At 42.3% G+C, this 16,002-nt stretch overlaps 1 protein-coding gene across 1 annotated transcript; it reads right to left on the bottom strand.

The window, feature by feature from the left end:
* Positions 1–1,282: 1,282 nt before the first annotated feature.
* On the bottom strand, positions 1,283–15,758 carry CIDEA (cell death inducing DFFA like effector a). The gene is made up of 5 exons (XM_055800069.1): positions 15,639–15,758; positions 11,484–11,640; positions 11,151–11,297; positions 8,756–8,937; positions 1,283–5,582 (listed from the first exon to the last, which is right to left on the bottom strand). The coding sequence occupies exons 1-5, from the start codon at positions 15,674–15,676 to the stop codon at positions 5,447–5,449; spliced, it is 660 nt and encodes a 219-aa protein (XP_055656044.1). The 5' UTR covers positions 15,677–15,758; the 3' UTR covers positions 1,283–5,446.
* Positions 15,759–16,002: the final 244 nt, after the last annotated feature.

Raw genomic sequence — 16,002 nt, 5'->3', positions numbered from 1 at the left:
CCTCTCTGCTGCTCTCCTCACACCTTTCCTCTGCTCTAGTGTGAACCCTTCCAACAGGACACAGTACTTCAGGAACTGCTCCAGTATGAGTCCTCTCCATGGAGTACAGCCCTTCAGCAGCAGACCCCTCCAGTGTGGGTCCCCCATGGGTCACAGGTCCTGCCAGAAAACCTGCTCCTGCATGGGCTTGTCTTGCCAGGAGTAGGGTCTCCATGGGCTGCAGTTTCCTTCAAGGCATGTCCATCTGCTGTAGCATGGGATGCTCCATGGCCTGTAGCATGGATATCTTCTCTGGTGTGGTCCTCTGTGGGCTGCAGGGGAGCAATGTGTTTCACAGTGGTCTTTACCACAGGCTGCAGGGGAAGCTCTGCTTTGGCACCTATAGCACCTCCTTCCCTTCCTTCTTTTTTGACCTTGTGTCTGCAGGGCTTTTTCACATTTTTCTCAGTCCTGTCTCACAGCTGCTGCACAGCATTTGGTTTTTTACCCTGTCTTAAATATGCTTCCACAGAGGCACCACCAACTTGGCTGAGGGGCTCTGCTTTGGGGAATGTGGAGCCTGCTGGAAGCAGCTCTGTACCATGCAGAGGCAGCACCTGGTCCCTACTCATAGAAACTACTCCCACAGCATCCCTCCACCCCTGCAACTGCCAACACCTTGCCACTAAACCCACTATGCTGCCATTTTGTGCTTTTCCACAGCAAGAAATCAGACCTTGGCTTTCCCACAAGAGGTAAAGTGCTCAGTACTCAAGTTCTGAAAAACTGTCCGTTAAGCCAAGTACAGGATGTACGTAGTAGCTAGAAATGCACTAGACTGAGCACACTGAAGACTAAGGTAATCCTGAACTAGACAAACCTAATATTTCACTAAAGTTGTATTTCCCTGCAATCAACTGTGTACTACTGTCTCTGTAGGTAAATGACTGTAGGGAGTTTTCATGAGGCATTAGAAAGAGAGGTCCTTGATCCTTACAGTATTTGGTGAAAACCAGAGGTTGCTGAAGCCTTCTTTCTCCTGTACTCAGTAGTTTGTAGTCTTTTGCCATTTTGGTAAAAGATGGAAAGCATTCCTTTTGTAGGAAAGGAAACAGTTTGCAGGGTTTCTCTGAGGCCAGAAACTGAGTCAGCAGTAAAGAGTTAAGAGTTCAGAGCCATGTAATAGTATCCAGTTACTTCACTGCTGCAGTGCAGCATTTGGAAACTGTCTGTGCCAGACCATAGGTCCATCAGCATCTATGATTTCAGGAATAAGTTATTCAGGAAATTAACAGAGACAACATCCAAAGCCACTATTTGATTTTATTTATTCATTCATGGACAGTGTTTCTTATAATTGGCACCACACATCAGAAAAATATTGCCATCACTGACAATTCTCACCCATTTCAATTTTCATAGCAAGTTAAACAACTGATCTTGAAAATTGTGAAGTGGTAAAATACTATCTTTTCCCTTAGCAAAACAGCAATCCTCATGTATATAAATGTCTTCACTGCATATATCACAAGGTAAGGTAGAGAAAGTGATTAACTCTAAACCCCTCAAGGATACTAATACATAACTGAAGCTGTTAATCACATTAATACCTTCAGCAAAACTTGAGGCATCAAGTAAAAAATATACTTTGGTTTTAAAGTTTTTTGTTTTTAAGGAAGCTTGTGCCTTTAGTTCAAGTCCTATCTCAGGAAGCAGCATGCTGAAATGATTTAGAGTTATAATTCTAGTCAGTTACAAGTGATCAAATGTAGTTTTATCTTCACAGTTAATATTCAGACTTACAAATATTTCCTAAGTTGTTAACACTTCTCTACTCACTGTACTGAAAAAAACTTTCAGCTCAAAGTCCCATTTTCCTTTCTTTACCCTTCCCTTCTCTGTAGGGAAGGTATTCAGGATGTTTCCTAGGGCATATTCTAAATTGTTTAAGGAATTCAGACCCTGCCTTTTCCTCTCCCTCTGTACAGAAAAGCTTTAATTCTATTCCTCCTGAAAGAATAGGAAGGTGCAAGAAAGCAACAGCTTTGTCGATTTATGAAAGGAAGGAAATGAAATAATGATAAATTGCAAACAAAAGCTACTAGATTCTTCATTCTAGTCATAAAGACAGCAACTTTGTTTTGCCTGCAAAGCATGAACTGTGCCTGAGTCAACAAGAGACTACTTCAGTGAAAATTCCTTTTTTGGTAACTAGAGAGTATGACTTGGTGCATTGTTAGTAAGTGATGCAAAGCAACAGGCAAAAAGGGTCACCACTGCAAACCAGGAGGCAGTAAACATGTTTCACACCTTCAAGCAATCACTGCTACCAACTGACTGCAACAGTAACAAGTGCAGATTAACAGAGTTTACTGAAAAACAAATTAAAGCCGAAAATGTCAACTAGAAAAGTTAGCTTCTTCTCTACATACCTGCAGTTAAAAGCCTATGCTTTTAGTTTTTCCTGTGTCTTGCTAGATATTGTATGCTACTTTTATATAATTTTATGAGAGAGATAATGTTGAAGTTGTTCTTTTCTGTGTACCACATACAGCTGAAGTAAAAGCTATGCTTCCTAAGCAGTCTGTAAAAAAAAAAAAGTCAAACTGGTTGCAACTCCGAGAGTGACAAACTCCACTAGTCTGACCCACAGCCAAAACTTTATCTCTGGAATGAAGCTGGTATAGTAGCAAATACCGCCCCCCCAAATACTGAGCCTGTGGCAAAGCCCCGATTCAGAAGCAATGAAACATTTGACACTTACAGCTTCCAAGACACTTCTCCCATTTTGAGAAAATATCAAAGCTGAGTTACTTTGTTTCACTGTTTGCATTTTGAATTAGAGGGAGATGCTCTGAGGCAGAGACCTTGCACCTCACATGTCCTTCAGCAGCTCAAGTGCTAAGCTGTTAAAGAAGCTGCCTAAAAACATTGCAAGTTCATACCAAGCTAGCATTTTAGATCACACCAGTTTCTCTGATAGGACCACTGGAAACCACGGAATGTTAGTTCTGTAACAATCGCCCCGGCTATAAAAGGCTGGAATTTGAGATCTGCATAGTTAAGACTTGCAAAAGCTTTTATATTATAGATGTTGAAGAGACAATTCACACAAAGTAATACTGAACTATGCAAGTTGTTTGTTGAGGTTTTTTAATGTTAGCAACATAAATATTTTTAGGACCATTACATGGAGTTGCTTTCATGAGGTGGGTTTGTTTTAACAGAATAAGTAGTCATTAAAAACTGAAAGAATTAATGACAAACTCCTTGCACTGCAACAGTTAAATGCAATTTCTTGATAGGGGCAGAAAGACTTTGGCCTACAGTTATCATGGCAAAAATAGAGGCATGTGTGTAAGGTGTCAAGAACAATACAGATGAAGTATAAACCTTCCATTTTAATATAAACTCTCTCACTACTCACAAAATAGTTTTTCTTCTGAAGGAAACCTGACAGTTCTGCAAGCTACAGGCATTCTTTCCTGTGAGAAATTAGGAAAGAACCAGTCCTCCCCTTGTCTCAGGCAGTGTGCCCTCCCACCTTCTCCAGCAAACACTCAGAAGTAGATGGGAAACAACAGAAATCAGGAAAAAAAAATATCTAAGGGTTTTCTTAGCTGTCTACTTATTTTTAATACCATTACTGAAGAGACAGGCAGAGACCTACTGAATTTGTGTCCATCAGTCCCTTTAACACTGGGATTTGGGCTGCTTTTCATCACAAGAGTGATTTGAAAAATACAACACCAGCTGGCTAAGTCACATCCACAAAGAGAAGGTAAAAATAAGCACATGAAGGTAAAATTTGCAGATAAAAACAAAAACAACATTGCCACATACTAGTGACATTTGAAGTGAACAGACCACCGACAGATCAGAATAACTCCCACTGACCATAACACTTGGTCTTTTCAGTCTACCTGTTTCTCTTTCAGCAGATTAGGTTTTCCTCCAACTGATCAGCGCAGTTGATGCACATAGCTAATGGATTCCCATCTCAGGAAAGGCATGGTAAGCACTGTGAGGTCCACACTGCTCTTTCCCTTTCATTCCCATTACTTTCTTCGCCTGCCCCACTTGTTCACTGGCACCAGAGCTTTTCCTCCTAGGTGACACCTGCTGTCAGGTCAGACACATTTACCTGTATCTGCCATCTCCTTAACAGCTTTCAGTCTTAAGCAAGACTAACAACTTACTAAAATTCTTCATGAGCAAACAAATGGAAACCTCAAAAGCCACACCTAGGAACAATCAAAGCCGGGCTTTTTCCCCTTCAGCAATGGGAGTTTGTATTTTGATGCAAGATGCCTAACACTGCTCATTTTCCAGTTTTCTACCCTATTGAACAAAGTTTACTGGAAGCTGGCCACACTAGCAGTTTGCTAAACTGTAGAAAACATTACAGACCATTCTACCTAAAGATTAAAAACTTTTCCCTTTAATATAGCTTGTCTTGGGAGACTATCAAAACACAGATACCCGGTTTAGAACATATGTATGTCACACAAGACTAGCTGGTGTCCTGCTGCTCTCCCCTGAACACAGGGGCATCAAAATCCAGCATCTCTTACATGTACCTCAAGTACAACTTGGGATGTAGTGTCATCTTGTGACTGAACAGTAAAAACCTCAAGAAGTGATTGTTTAATCCCTGAAGGAAGCTTCAGCAGGTTGCTTGTAAGCCATATTAATGAAACTATGGCAAGTTATTCATTATTTCAGGCAGAACTGGACATGAGAGCCATTAAATATATCAGGTTCTTCAACTGGTATCAGCTACACTAACCTGAACTTTCTGTAGATTTGAAGAAAAATATAGAGATATAATGAAATGTTGTTAGTTGTTTTAAGGGAAACAAGGCTAAGTTTTAATCTTCTGCTTAGTAGTTGTACTTTCTCCAACCAGACTTCATGAAAGTAGTCAGTTACTGAACCAAGATTCAGTTGTATTGTGTAGTTCTATTATTAGCAGGAGTAAATAAGTACACTTCACCCTTCTGTACCCTAATACCAGTTGGGCACCAATACAAGCACTGTTAAGGATTAAAACAAAAAGCCCACAGTGCCTCCACCTTACAGCCCAGTCCATTCAGAAGGCAAGTAGACAGCCATGAAAAACACCCCAATCAAACTATGTTTTGATCAATGCAAGAAATATTCCACTGGTTACAAAGCATGCAAGTTTCTAAGTATACTTAGTCTCCATTTGGTGTTGCTGGGGCAAAAACCTGCCCTCTCTCCTTCTGCCAAATTCTCAGACATTAGGCACCCATCCTTTTGCTGTGTTAAGAGCCTGTGAACACCCAATACTTATTTTATGACTAAGGCCTACAAGCATTCCCAAATGGGAAAAATGTTAGTTCACATCAGTGGACATCCCCCTACTATAACATCATTACAATCAAAACTGGGCAAGAAAATGTCTAAGCAAAAGGATCCGGTATCAGAAGTGCAGCTGTGCTCACTACTGCCGCCTTGATGTTGTTGTACATGCACCATCTTCATCATATTCACCCATCAACTGCAACATATATGTTCCAGTATAGAGAAGAAACTGTCCAGTTATTTGTGCTGCATGGGACATCAGCTGAAGCATCTTCCTAGGAATAAAAAAAACCAAACCAAAATCACTATCAGGATGACATTACCCCTTTCTCCCCACCCACATCACCTTTAGGATGAATTAGGTAGATATATTTAAAACTCTCATTCCTTCTCACTTCTCAGAAGCTAGCAATTTTTGTACCATCATTAGAAAAAAATACTTGTGGCCACTGATGAAAACCATTGACATGTTGGCAGAATCAGAAAACACATTTAACAGAGCAGGCTGTCATCTTGTTAGCCATTTACAGGCCTTCTGCAAAGACATCACTCAAACTACTAGAGCACCACTGAAGACAACTTTACCTGACAGCCCAGCAGCATTCCTGCAGCATGAATCCACCTCATGTTTCACTTTTAGGCCATTTACTAATATAACACTGCCAGCATCCCCAAGCTACAGATCAAAGTTGATTAGATCTGAAGCTGAGCAATCACATTACAGTGGATGCCCAGCAGCAAAACAAGTGAAGCCAGGCAAATTAATGCTGTCCAAGCTGCAAGCCTTAAGAATTCTCAGTTCACAGCTATTCTATTTTTTTAAAGATTTAGTAAGTACCAGCATTCAAATACATAATGCCATGTAAGAATCAGTACAGATCCATAAACTAAGATCAGGTTCTTACATCAGAGGTCTACCATATAAGCTGCAGATCACTGCAGGACTGTAGAGGAAAAGAGATCATTGTATTTGAATGGTCATTTATTCAACTTATAGCTGTGTCTTCCTCCCATTCCCCAAGAAACAACAGGGACATCAGTACCAAGAGCTATATATTCAAGCCTCATCCCCCAGAAGTTAAGTGGGCCCTCACAAGTATGAAGCTGAGACTTTGGGGAAGTGGCACAAGAACTGGAACCATTCCAAAAGTGGAAAGGGAACAGTTCCTGAAGATGCAGGAATCACACCAGCATTCCTCTTCTGCAAAAAAAGGGGGAAGATAATCTTAATTCTTGTCTGAGAAAACATGCAGCTGTGAACCCTCTGCTACTACTTACTTCTCCTTTGAGCTCTAACAGAGAAGGCAAAGTCTTCTTCTTAAACATTAATTACACCCCCCGTGATGAAAGAAGGTTTGCAGTCAAAATCTGATGCTTCAAAAGAGCAGAACACCTTGTACTCAGAGCCTGGGAAGCCTTTGAAAAGCACTGTACCCTTATTTGTGCTTCCCACACGTGCCATTTCAGTATGTCCTTTCCTCCACCAGATAGCACAGGCCAAAGAGCTTTACAGTTGTAAGGAAAGCTGCACCTGGTACCCAGCTTTTGAACAGCTGCAGTGTGTCACTTGCACACCAGAGCAGTTGTTACTTAAGCCATGGAGCAAGTTATTTGTTGAACTGGACATTCAATCCTTCAGTTGGACACTACAGGGAGAAACCATTAGGGGAAATACACTAACCAGGATCTGGCAAGCTTTGAGCCCCTCCCACCAATGAACAACTGCAGTGTTTTACAGTCCCTTCCCTTCACACTCTGCAAGCAGGCTCAGGGAGAGGGCAGAGTTAATGTGGAACTCATTAGCAGAGGGACTACAAGAACCTAACATTGTCTCCAGTTTCAACAGCAAGTTGAGACAGGCCACCTCACTGTTGTGTTCAAGAGTACCCAAGGTTATCTCTTCTGTCACCCCTGTTCTTTCCTAGCTATTTTCCCAACCTGACCCTGGCACTTCTCTTACAGCTCAACTCTAACATAACAGTGCTTCCAAAAGAACTCCACAGCTACTTCAGCTGTTTGCCAGCACCACTTCCTTCTCACCAGCTGCCCTGTGTTGGCAGGGAGACAGAACTGTCACTTCAAACTCTCCTTAGCAGTGCAAGTTACAGTGCTGATACTCATCTCCATAGTAGATAGCCAGAAATCAAAATTTGTTCTGGCCCAAGAGACCTGACAAACATAGGAACTAGATCAGTGCAGCTGTTCAAGGGTAAACCTTTGCTTTGAAGAAAGGCTAAGGAAGTCATTGGTACAGGAAGGCATAGTATATAGCTGGATAATCACTGCAGCACGAGTCTCATTTATGATCACACCAGCTGTAGCCTGAAAGATTAAGCAAGGGACCACCTAAGCAGAGTGGAAGAGGTCAGTCAGGCCAAAAGACAGGGAACAAGATTAGCATTACAATACTTAATACCTCCATCATGAGACAAGGGACTATTTGAAGACTTCAAACTAAAGACTACAAGTTGCTCAGAGGAAGTGAAAGCCTCACTTTTGGCATGTACATCTGTTCGTTCTGTACAGGCAGATCTATCTGTTCCTCAAGTATTAAGATGCAGCAACACTACACTGTTGTGTCTCAACTAGAATTTGGAAGGTCGGAGAGAGAAATTCAGGGCTGCAGCTTAAACACTTGTCAACATATGGCACCTTTGGGAAGGTGTTTGAACTTACAAGTTTTCTTCAACCAGGGTAGGACACAGCTGGCTTTGACAAGGCACAGACTTTCAACACACTGTTGAAAGCAGTGGAAGGGACAGGTATTATTCTGCCCCTGCATAACACAGCATTTCCCAACAGCCAGTTCTATCAAACTCACAACGCACCACAGATTAGTCCTGCACGAGACAGTGGGCCTTGATAGGCTCTGTTAGTTTGCTTAGAGAACAGCTAGCTTGAAACAGTGACATCAGTCTTACTACAGACAACAAATTCACATTAAGACATTAGAGTATGTCATCTCTCTTCCATTTTCCTTTGCTTCCATGTAGCTCAGGTGGTGAATTTGGCAGCCAGGTATTGAAAAGCCTGAGCAAGCTTTAAGATCTCTTGGCATTAGATCTCAAATTCCTTTCATTTCATCCCTTTGAAGTCCCCCCTTCAAAGAGTCCAATGCTTCTTCCTCAGTTTCCTGCATTCTTCAAATGAGTCAGAGAAATCTGGGGAAATTCTCTCAGGAAAACAAAGACTGTACCTAAACCTCTGCAGTAAACACAATCTGACAAGATTTTTGCCTTGGAGAAAATTTAAGATTCCACCATAAAAAGCTATGGTAAGTTTTTTACAAATCAGCTATCCACACCTTACAAAGGAAGATTCAGCATATTAGCCAGTATGTAAGAATTAGTAAAAATACCAAGTTTATAAATACACCTGCTTCACAGAAGCAATAAGCAAACACAGATTTTATATTAATGCATACACCTGATCCGTAGTGGAAACTTACCGCAATATGCTTTTTGCTCCCATACATTTGATATCATATGAGACAGAGTAAATCTCGTAAAAGGTTGCCTTGATGTTTAAGCAGCCAATAAAATCCTTAGGGTTCAGCTTGTACAGATCAAACGTGATGTTAGCTACTCCCATTTTCTTCTTTTGTCTCACAGCAGCAACTCCATTTCTTGTCTAATTTTAAAAGAGGGAATGACAGTTTTTACCATGAACCAAAGTGAAATTAAGTGAAACAATCATTAACACCGCAGCTCTTTAGAAAGAGCTTGCTTATTCCAGTCTTGGGGCTAGCTCTTGATCAATTCTAAACCAAAATTAAAGAGCATTAGCACAGAGGAAAAAAAAGTGTACAGTTTATATAATTTTGTTCAAGTCTTGACCAGGCTTCTGAGGCTATTCCAAACAGACACAGAAGTTCTAGAGTGACATAGCACCTCCTGAATATTTCTTTCCTGAGTTCTTTCTTCAGATATACTGAAGCCACAGGTAATGTGTTCCTGCCATTTAAGTATCCTGGTATGTTCCAGTTGCCAGCTCACGTAGCACAGTTAATCTGTACTGAAACGGGCCACCAAACAACTAGGATGACATTAGGTTCCTCTGCTTACAAAGGAATACAATACTGATGAGAACTCTTTAGAGACAGCTGCAAAAATGACACCTGTGAAAAGTCAGGTCCAGACTTCAAATCCTGGCTCTTAACATTTCTCTTTCTTCCTACTAAATTAGTAAGATGGGGAGGGAACCACTACTGATTAGGCCTGGGGTTTAATACTGAGTTTAAGAGAAAAAGCAAAGGAAGAGGAACATGGAAAGTCATCTTCCACCTTAAATCCAAGCCTCCTTTATTGAAAGCAGCACTTGTCTGCTTCAGGGCTGACAGTGAGGCTTTCAGGATCACTTGCTTCAAGAAAATGGTAAAGACAAACCATATTTATAGAGACATCTAGTGGGTAGATGGGATACTCTGTCTGCTCAGCATGTTGTGCTCAAGGTTAACCACTTGGCAGCTGCCAAGCTGTTTTTTGCATGCTAAATGAAGCAATAAAGTTGTGTAAGACTTTTTGTACTTGTCACCCCAGCACTCAGACAGTGCCATGATAAGTCAGACCAAGTTAAACACTGTAGTATATCATTAGCCAGCAATTTTATGCCTGTTTTACTTTGATAGCCTCTGAGCTCCAGCAAAAGGGCCCCCTATCAACAACAGTTTTGGATATGTACAAGTAGCTGGCATTCTTGGTAGCGTGTGTGTCATGTCCCTCCCATCCCACCCACCCGCACTAGCACCCAGAATATTTGGATAAAGCATGATAGCGCTTGTGCTACAACTTCAGATGATTTGTGAAGCTGCAGCAGTCGTCCTGCTGTCATCCAGCACAACCTGAAGAGGGGGCAACGCTCAAGCTTGTTCTGCTGCCATGTCAGACAGGACACAGGGCAGAGAGGAAAGGAGCAACGTGGAGTCATACTCTGGCTGCAACTTTTATTCTGGTTTTGGAGCTCATGGCCCAGATGCAGCAGGTTGATAAACCAGTGAGGTATCTTGGGGAAAAATATGCAAACTGCCCACACCACAGCAGGAAACTGTGAGAACAGGGCCACACAATTGAGCCATCTGTGTACAAACAGAAAAATGGTAGACCTGCTTACAGCTCCTCAGCTAGCTCTGCACCTGGTAGAAGAAATTTTAATGCTAGCTTTCTAGAAACAACTATCCTATGGAAAGACAATTAGGAATTTGACTATCTTATTAACATTAATAGATGGCTATTCCCCCCCCAGAACCACAAATTGAACACTAAGTTGATACAATCAGAAGGCTAAAGCTAGCCAGCCTTAATGGTTCTTAAAAATATCTTGAAGCATGTAGATTAACATCAGGTTTTAATGACATCTTTCAGCTGTTTCCAAGATTAAACACAGGCATTTTTCTAACCTTCACTAAACGATTACTGCATTCACAAGGCAAAACTTGTTTTACATGACTTAATTTTGGTATTTCCCCCCCCAAAAGCTAATCTTTAAAAGACATCGCGTTTTTTACTTCACGCAGTCAAAGTCCTTATTTTCTTTATGTTACAAAAAGGCTCAAAACCAACGTTATTTCTGAAGCTCTCCAAAAGCAGGGGATTTTCCTTGTTTTTCCATTGTAATGTTTCATTTCAATTCTTGGCAGATTTTTGCAAATAGTTCTACGTCCAAGCAAGGGACAATAAAAAAAAGAAGAACTTGATTTGTCCTCCAGGAAAGCTTAGCAAGGAGTTGATACCTTGCCTTCTTCAAGGGAAGTTTTTTTCCTCTTCCCTCTTTCCAACAATTACAGCGGCCACAGGCATTCTTCCATTCACTTCTATCTAAGTGAGAGAGAGGTAGTCAACACTTACTTGGGTCCATTTCTGTCCTTTTTCTAGAACCATGAAGTGTGTATTATCATCCAGGGACTTGAAGAACTCCTCTGTGTCCACAACTGTGCCATCTTCCTCCAGAACCAGAGTAACTATCCCAGCAGATATAAGGAAGGCATCTAAAGTCTGCAAAAAACCAGTAGACTTTAGCATTCAAAAAAGGGCCATCATTTCATATTAAGACTGGCTTATCTGACATCCTCCTGAACTTCCCAAGTAATGATTTTTAGAAGAACAAGAGTCTGTGTGTTGCCTTTCTGGGATACCGTACTTCACTATAAGTTTCATCCAGAGTAGGAATGTTTGCTATACCTTGCTGATGAGCTCTTGTAGACTGCTTGCAACAATTCCTTTCCGGCTGCTTCTGGAGGCATTTGATACACGGAAGGGTCGCCCTGCAGGCATGAGAGAAGGGAACAGGGTCTGTTTTGTTACTGCTCCCACAGATGCTCCCATGGATACCAAAGATCTACAACAAATAAAAATTCAGCATAGTTATAAAAATAGTCATGTCAAGTACTGTGAGAAGCAGGACTGTTGAGTTCATTGATGTAAGCACGTTATACAAGTAATTCACAGGTCACATTAGACTCATGGAACTCGCTTTCAAAGCTAAATACTACATAGCCCTACAGGCATGTCTCTAAACTTCCTTTTGCTAGTGACATTTGAAAACACTTCTAAAATTAAGAACGTTTCAAGCAGATGTGGGCTACCCCTAGCTCAACTGATGTCAAGGTCATGGTTACAGTGAGGCTGACAGGTTTTAACACTGAATTAGAAAGGCAGCAGCTCTTGCTGCATTCAGCCACTTAGGTCATTCTCTTTACCTGCAAGAGAAGCACTCAATGAGATAACACACAAGACTACTTTCAGCTAGTTGAAATGAGTTTGCTTTAGGAAACTGAACATATTACCCAAATTCAAACCACCTTGCATCAGAACACAAGCAGAGCTTTTTGATACAGTTATGCTTGACTTTCAAACAGCCAAGTTGTTTATCTTTTAAATAGTATCTACAGCCTATGAAGCTTCAACCAGTTTTGAAAAAAAATCACAAAATAAGACTTGTTTGTGCCCTAATGTACCAAAAGTAGTTAAATGAAATGAAAATTAAGATCAAAGTTCATAAATGCATTGTGTTGGAGCAGGCCACCAGAGAGGCTGGAAGAATTTAAACCACTTTCTAAAAGTGTTTGAAGTTTTCCTAGGCAATCACATCTTTTAATAGTGACTGTTTAGGTTCCTTTAGGTAAACTGAGTGCGTAGTACTGGTAATTGCCTACTCCCACACCAAGGTACAGACCTGCTCCCATCTACACCTAGCAACAGCTTTTTGCTGCCACATTACATTGGTTAATTCAATAGCCAGCTTGCCAAAAATCACCCTCCACACAACACCTGGAAAGGATTGATCTCCAAGAAGTCTTTTAAAAAGGGAGGCAATATTTTGTCTCCCACACTCCTGGACTTTACCACCTGTATACCTTTTGCTCCTTAATACCAAATGGCACAGGGGGTGGGAAAGGGATGCACCCCCATTTTGTTCTCCCAAATAGGTATAAAAGGTCAACTTTATGTAGTAAAGTCTACTCTCGGAGACTTTCACGGGGAGGGAGTGAAATGGCAGTTTCTTTCTGCAGCCAGAGAAAGAATACAGGGATTCCTAGAATAATGATGAAATGGTATAAAGTTACTCAACTAATAACATCCCAGTCACACCTTTTGTGCAAGTCCACATTAACTAGGGAGAATAACTATTTTTTCCAATCCTCTTCTCTGGTCTTTAGGCATATTCTTGGGATGCACAGAAAGTCATTTTTGTGACTGGTCAGATTGAAAGCAGGAAATAAATTAATTGCTGAAACTCTATCTGAACTGCCTTTCTACAGGGCTTTGAGCTATTGCCTTTCCTCTGTACACCAAAGTCTACCTTCTTCGGAAACTCCTCAGCATTATCAGACCTTTTATTTTTTTAAAGGAGGGGGATGTTCAACAGTTTTATTCTAGCTCAAGCTACTACTTTCTTGGTAGTACTGTCTAACCATTAGGTTCCAGGCTTTCAACAGTTTGCATATATATACATACAGCTGGCGGAAGTCTGTCCTTCTTGTAACAAAGCTGGCAATGATGAACAGTCAGTATGGTTTTCAGGACACAGGCACTGTTTCAAATTAAAGGGCTAACAAGCACTTTCCTCCTGGAGAAGGGCAAAGACCAGGGAGGAAGACAAGGTGACAGAGTAGCACTGACAAAGATATTGAAGCTTCACAAAAGGAAGGCATACTAGGACAGGGCATGTTTGTTAATCTCTTCACTGACTTAAGTCTCCCAATTACCCCACTGGTCTGTGGGCAGGTCCCGTTGTGAATCACTCAAGTCTTTTCCTTAGATACAAAGCCTGCTCATCTACCTTGGGGCTGGTGACTCCTCTTCACAGGGCACTCTGATGTTAGAAATCACAACACTCAGGATTCAAGAGACAATGTTTTCAGAGCTAGTTACCTGCTGTTCCCTCTCGCACACTTGAAAACTAGCACATAGAATAGCTACTTAAGTGGTATATGTGACAGTACTGCCAAGACAATTTTTTTTTTTTGTGAGGACAATAAAAGCCAGTCCTGTTGAACAGTTTTCTTTCCCATTCCTTAAGCCGAGTTGTCATTCACAAAACACAAAGCATAAGAAAAAAAAGCCAAAACATACATCCTGATACACAGCGTTAGGTGTACAACTCATGGGCAGGACCTGAGCCAACACAGTTCACCTCCAGCATTAGCACAGCCAACTATACAAGCCATGTTTTGCAGCTCTGAGCAGCATTTTCTGAAGAAAATTAAAGAAATTTAAAGGTGATTAAAGATCAATCACCTCACACTGCTACACAGCTCTATCAGATGTAAAAAGTCAGAAAAAAAACCCAAACCCAAAAAGAATAATAAAACAGGACTTCCATTAGCTCCACCAGACAGTCACTTAACAGAAGCCAAAGTCTCATTTAACAGTTATTTAACATTGATGCCATTTCACCTACATGTCAATAAAACTAATCAATATAATCTTTAAACCAAGTCTGTTTATGAAGCAAGTCTGGGCTCCAGTGCAGGTTGAGGTTTCAGTTAATGAGACTTACTAGGAAACAAAAGCCAGTGTGATTAAAAAAAGCCAGGTAAACAGAGTATAAACCCTTCAGTTTCTGATGCTATTGCTGAAAGCTTGTTTTTCCTTTATTCCCCCTCAAATGCCACAGACTCAAACAGGACAGCCTACATTCAGGGCTCCTAGAAAGATCCCTTTTTGCTGCAGTTGTCCTCAGAAACCAGTCAAGCCAATTCATGATGCAGGGAAATCCTCTGATAGATTGGAGTTACCAAAAAGAACTTCCTATTAAAAGACTATCAAAGTCAGGAAATAAGTGGTGGAAAGGAACATACTGAGGTACAGTCAGCTTTATTAGAAAGTTGAGTGACATGTTAGATAGAGACAACTCCACTCCTGTTTTACTATTCTTTGAAGCCAAAAGAGTCAATTCATAACTCTTCCCTAGAAGAGTGAAGGATGCTATGTCAGTGGAAAATGCAAAAATGTTTATAATTGAGAGAGCAAATATCTTCAAACTCTAGTGTGTTGTCCAGTTTGGTATAACTACAATATTGCTACAGGGATGCGCAGACACTGCCCTAGCCATTCAGCATATTTTCACAGCTGGTGGGAGAGAATTTTTTTGTTGTTGTTGAATCCAGGTATTAAAAGCCTCCCTTGAGCCCTGTACATACATTTCACTCTATCTTTGTTTGCAGTATGCCTCATATGTTTGCCTAAAAATGTGGTGCAACTATCTTCAGCCTCACTCAGAAAAATCAATGTTGCACAACCACGAGTGGCTTCAGAATATGGCACGGTTTGGTTTTGAGGTTAGAGTTCACAGGCAAATGACAACAGCAGTAACAGCAAAGCAAAAAAAAAAGGAGTCAGAAATTAGTCAGACAGGGTCTGACCAGGCTGCAGACTCGGTTTCCCCGCTAAAACATTAGCTGCAGAGATACCAGAACTGCAGCTAGAAGTAGATTCATTTTTGAACGGCGTACAGAACTGTACTTCTATGGATGTGGTTAGCACGCGGTGCCCGCTGCCACCGAGTACAAGTGACAATACCAACTACACCGAGGCTCCGCACCTGACGCTCAGGCTCTTTGCGCACACCTGCCGAGAGGTGAACGCATCCCAGCAACCGCACCGGGGAAAGGAGCTCAAACCGCAACGCTTCTGCTTGCGCGTCCCTCGGCAGCCCTTCGTGCGGGGCTCGGAAGGCTGCGAGAGCTGCCCGCCCGCCTCTCCCACCCCGCGTCCATCAGGTTTACCCCCACCCTCCCGCGACCAGCCCTCACGCCCAGCCTGGAAAGCGCCCTTCGCTCCTGAACAGCCGGAGCCGGCTCTTCCCCGGCCCCGCCGCCCCCCCGCACTCACCGCGCCAGCGAGCCCACGTACTCCCGCACCGCCTCCATGGCCGGCCCGGCCGCGGCGCAGCGCCGCCCGCGGCGCTTAAGTGGTGCGGGAGCGGCCCCGCCCCGCGGCGCCGGGAGCGGGCGGCGGGGCGGGGCGTGCGGGGCAGGGGGCGCCCCGCCCCCGGCAGCGGGTCACGGCGGCGTTGAGCCCCGGCTGGATTTACAGCTTGCCCCGGCACCGGGAGCGATGGCAGGTGCCGGACGGCGCGCTTAGGAAGGAACGTTTCTGTAGGTGCATTTTGCCCTATGATTTACCTGGCAAAGGAGCAAGGAGAACTGCGTTTGGTGTCCGAGTTACGTACCACATACTAGCTAGTTACAGCTAG

Source organism: Falco peregrinus, chromosome 3 (assembly GCF_023634155.1).
Source record: "Falco peregrinus isolate bFalPer1 chromosome 3, bFalPer1.pri, whole genome shotgun sequence".
In the NCBI taxonomy this organism is placed as follows: domain Eukaryota; kingdom Metazoa; phylum Chordata; class Aves; order Falconiformes; family Falconidae; genus Falco; species Falco peregrinus.
Note: the sequence above shows the minus strand (reverse complement) of the source record. Positions and strands in the feature narration are given on the sequence as shown.

Bases quoted from the DNA above. Each gene is read 5' to 3' on its own strand.
- CIDEA (XM_055800069.1), bottom strand. From the start codon at position 15,676: ATGGAGGCGGTGCGGGAGTACGTGGGCTCGCTGGCGCG. The intron at 11,641-15,638 runs GTGAGTGCGGGG...TATTTGTTGTAG, and splicing joins TACGTGGGCTCGCTGGCGCG to ATCTTTGGTATCCATGGGAG. The intron at 11,298-11,483 runs GTATAGCAAACA...GGTTTTTTGCAG, and splicing joins TACAAGAGCTCATCAGCAAG to ACTTTAGATGCCTTCCTTAT.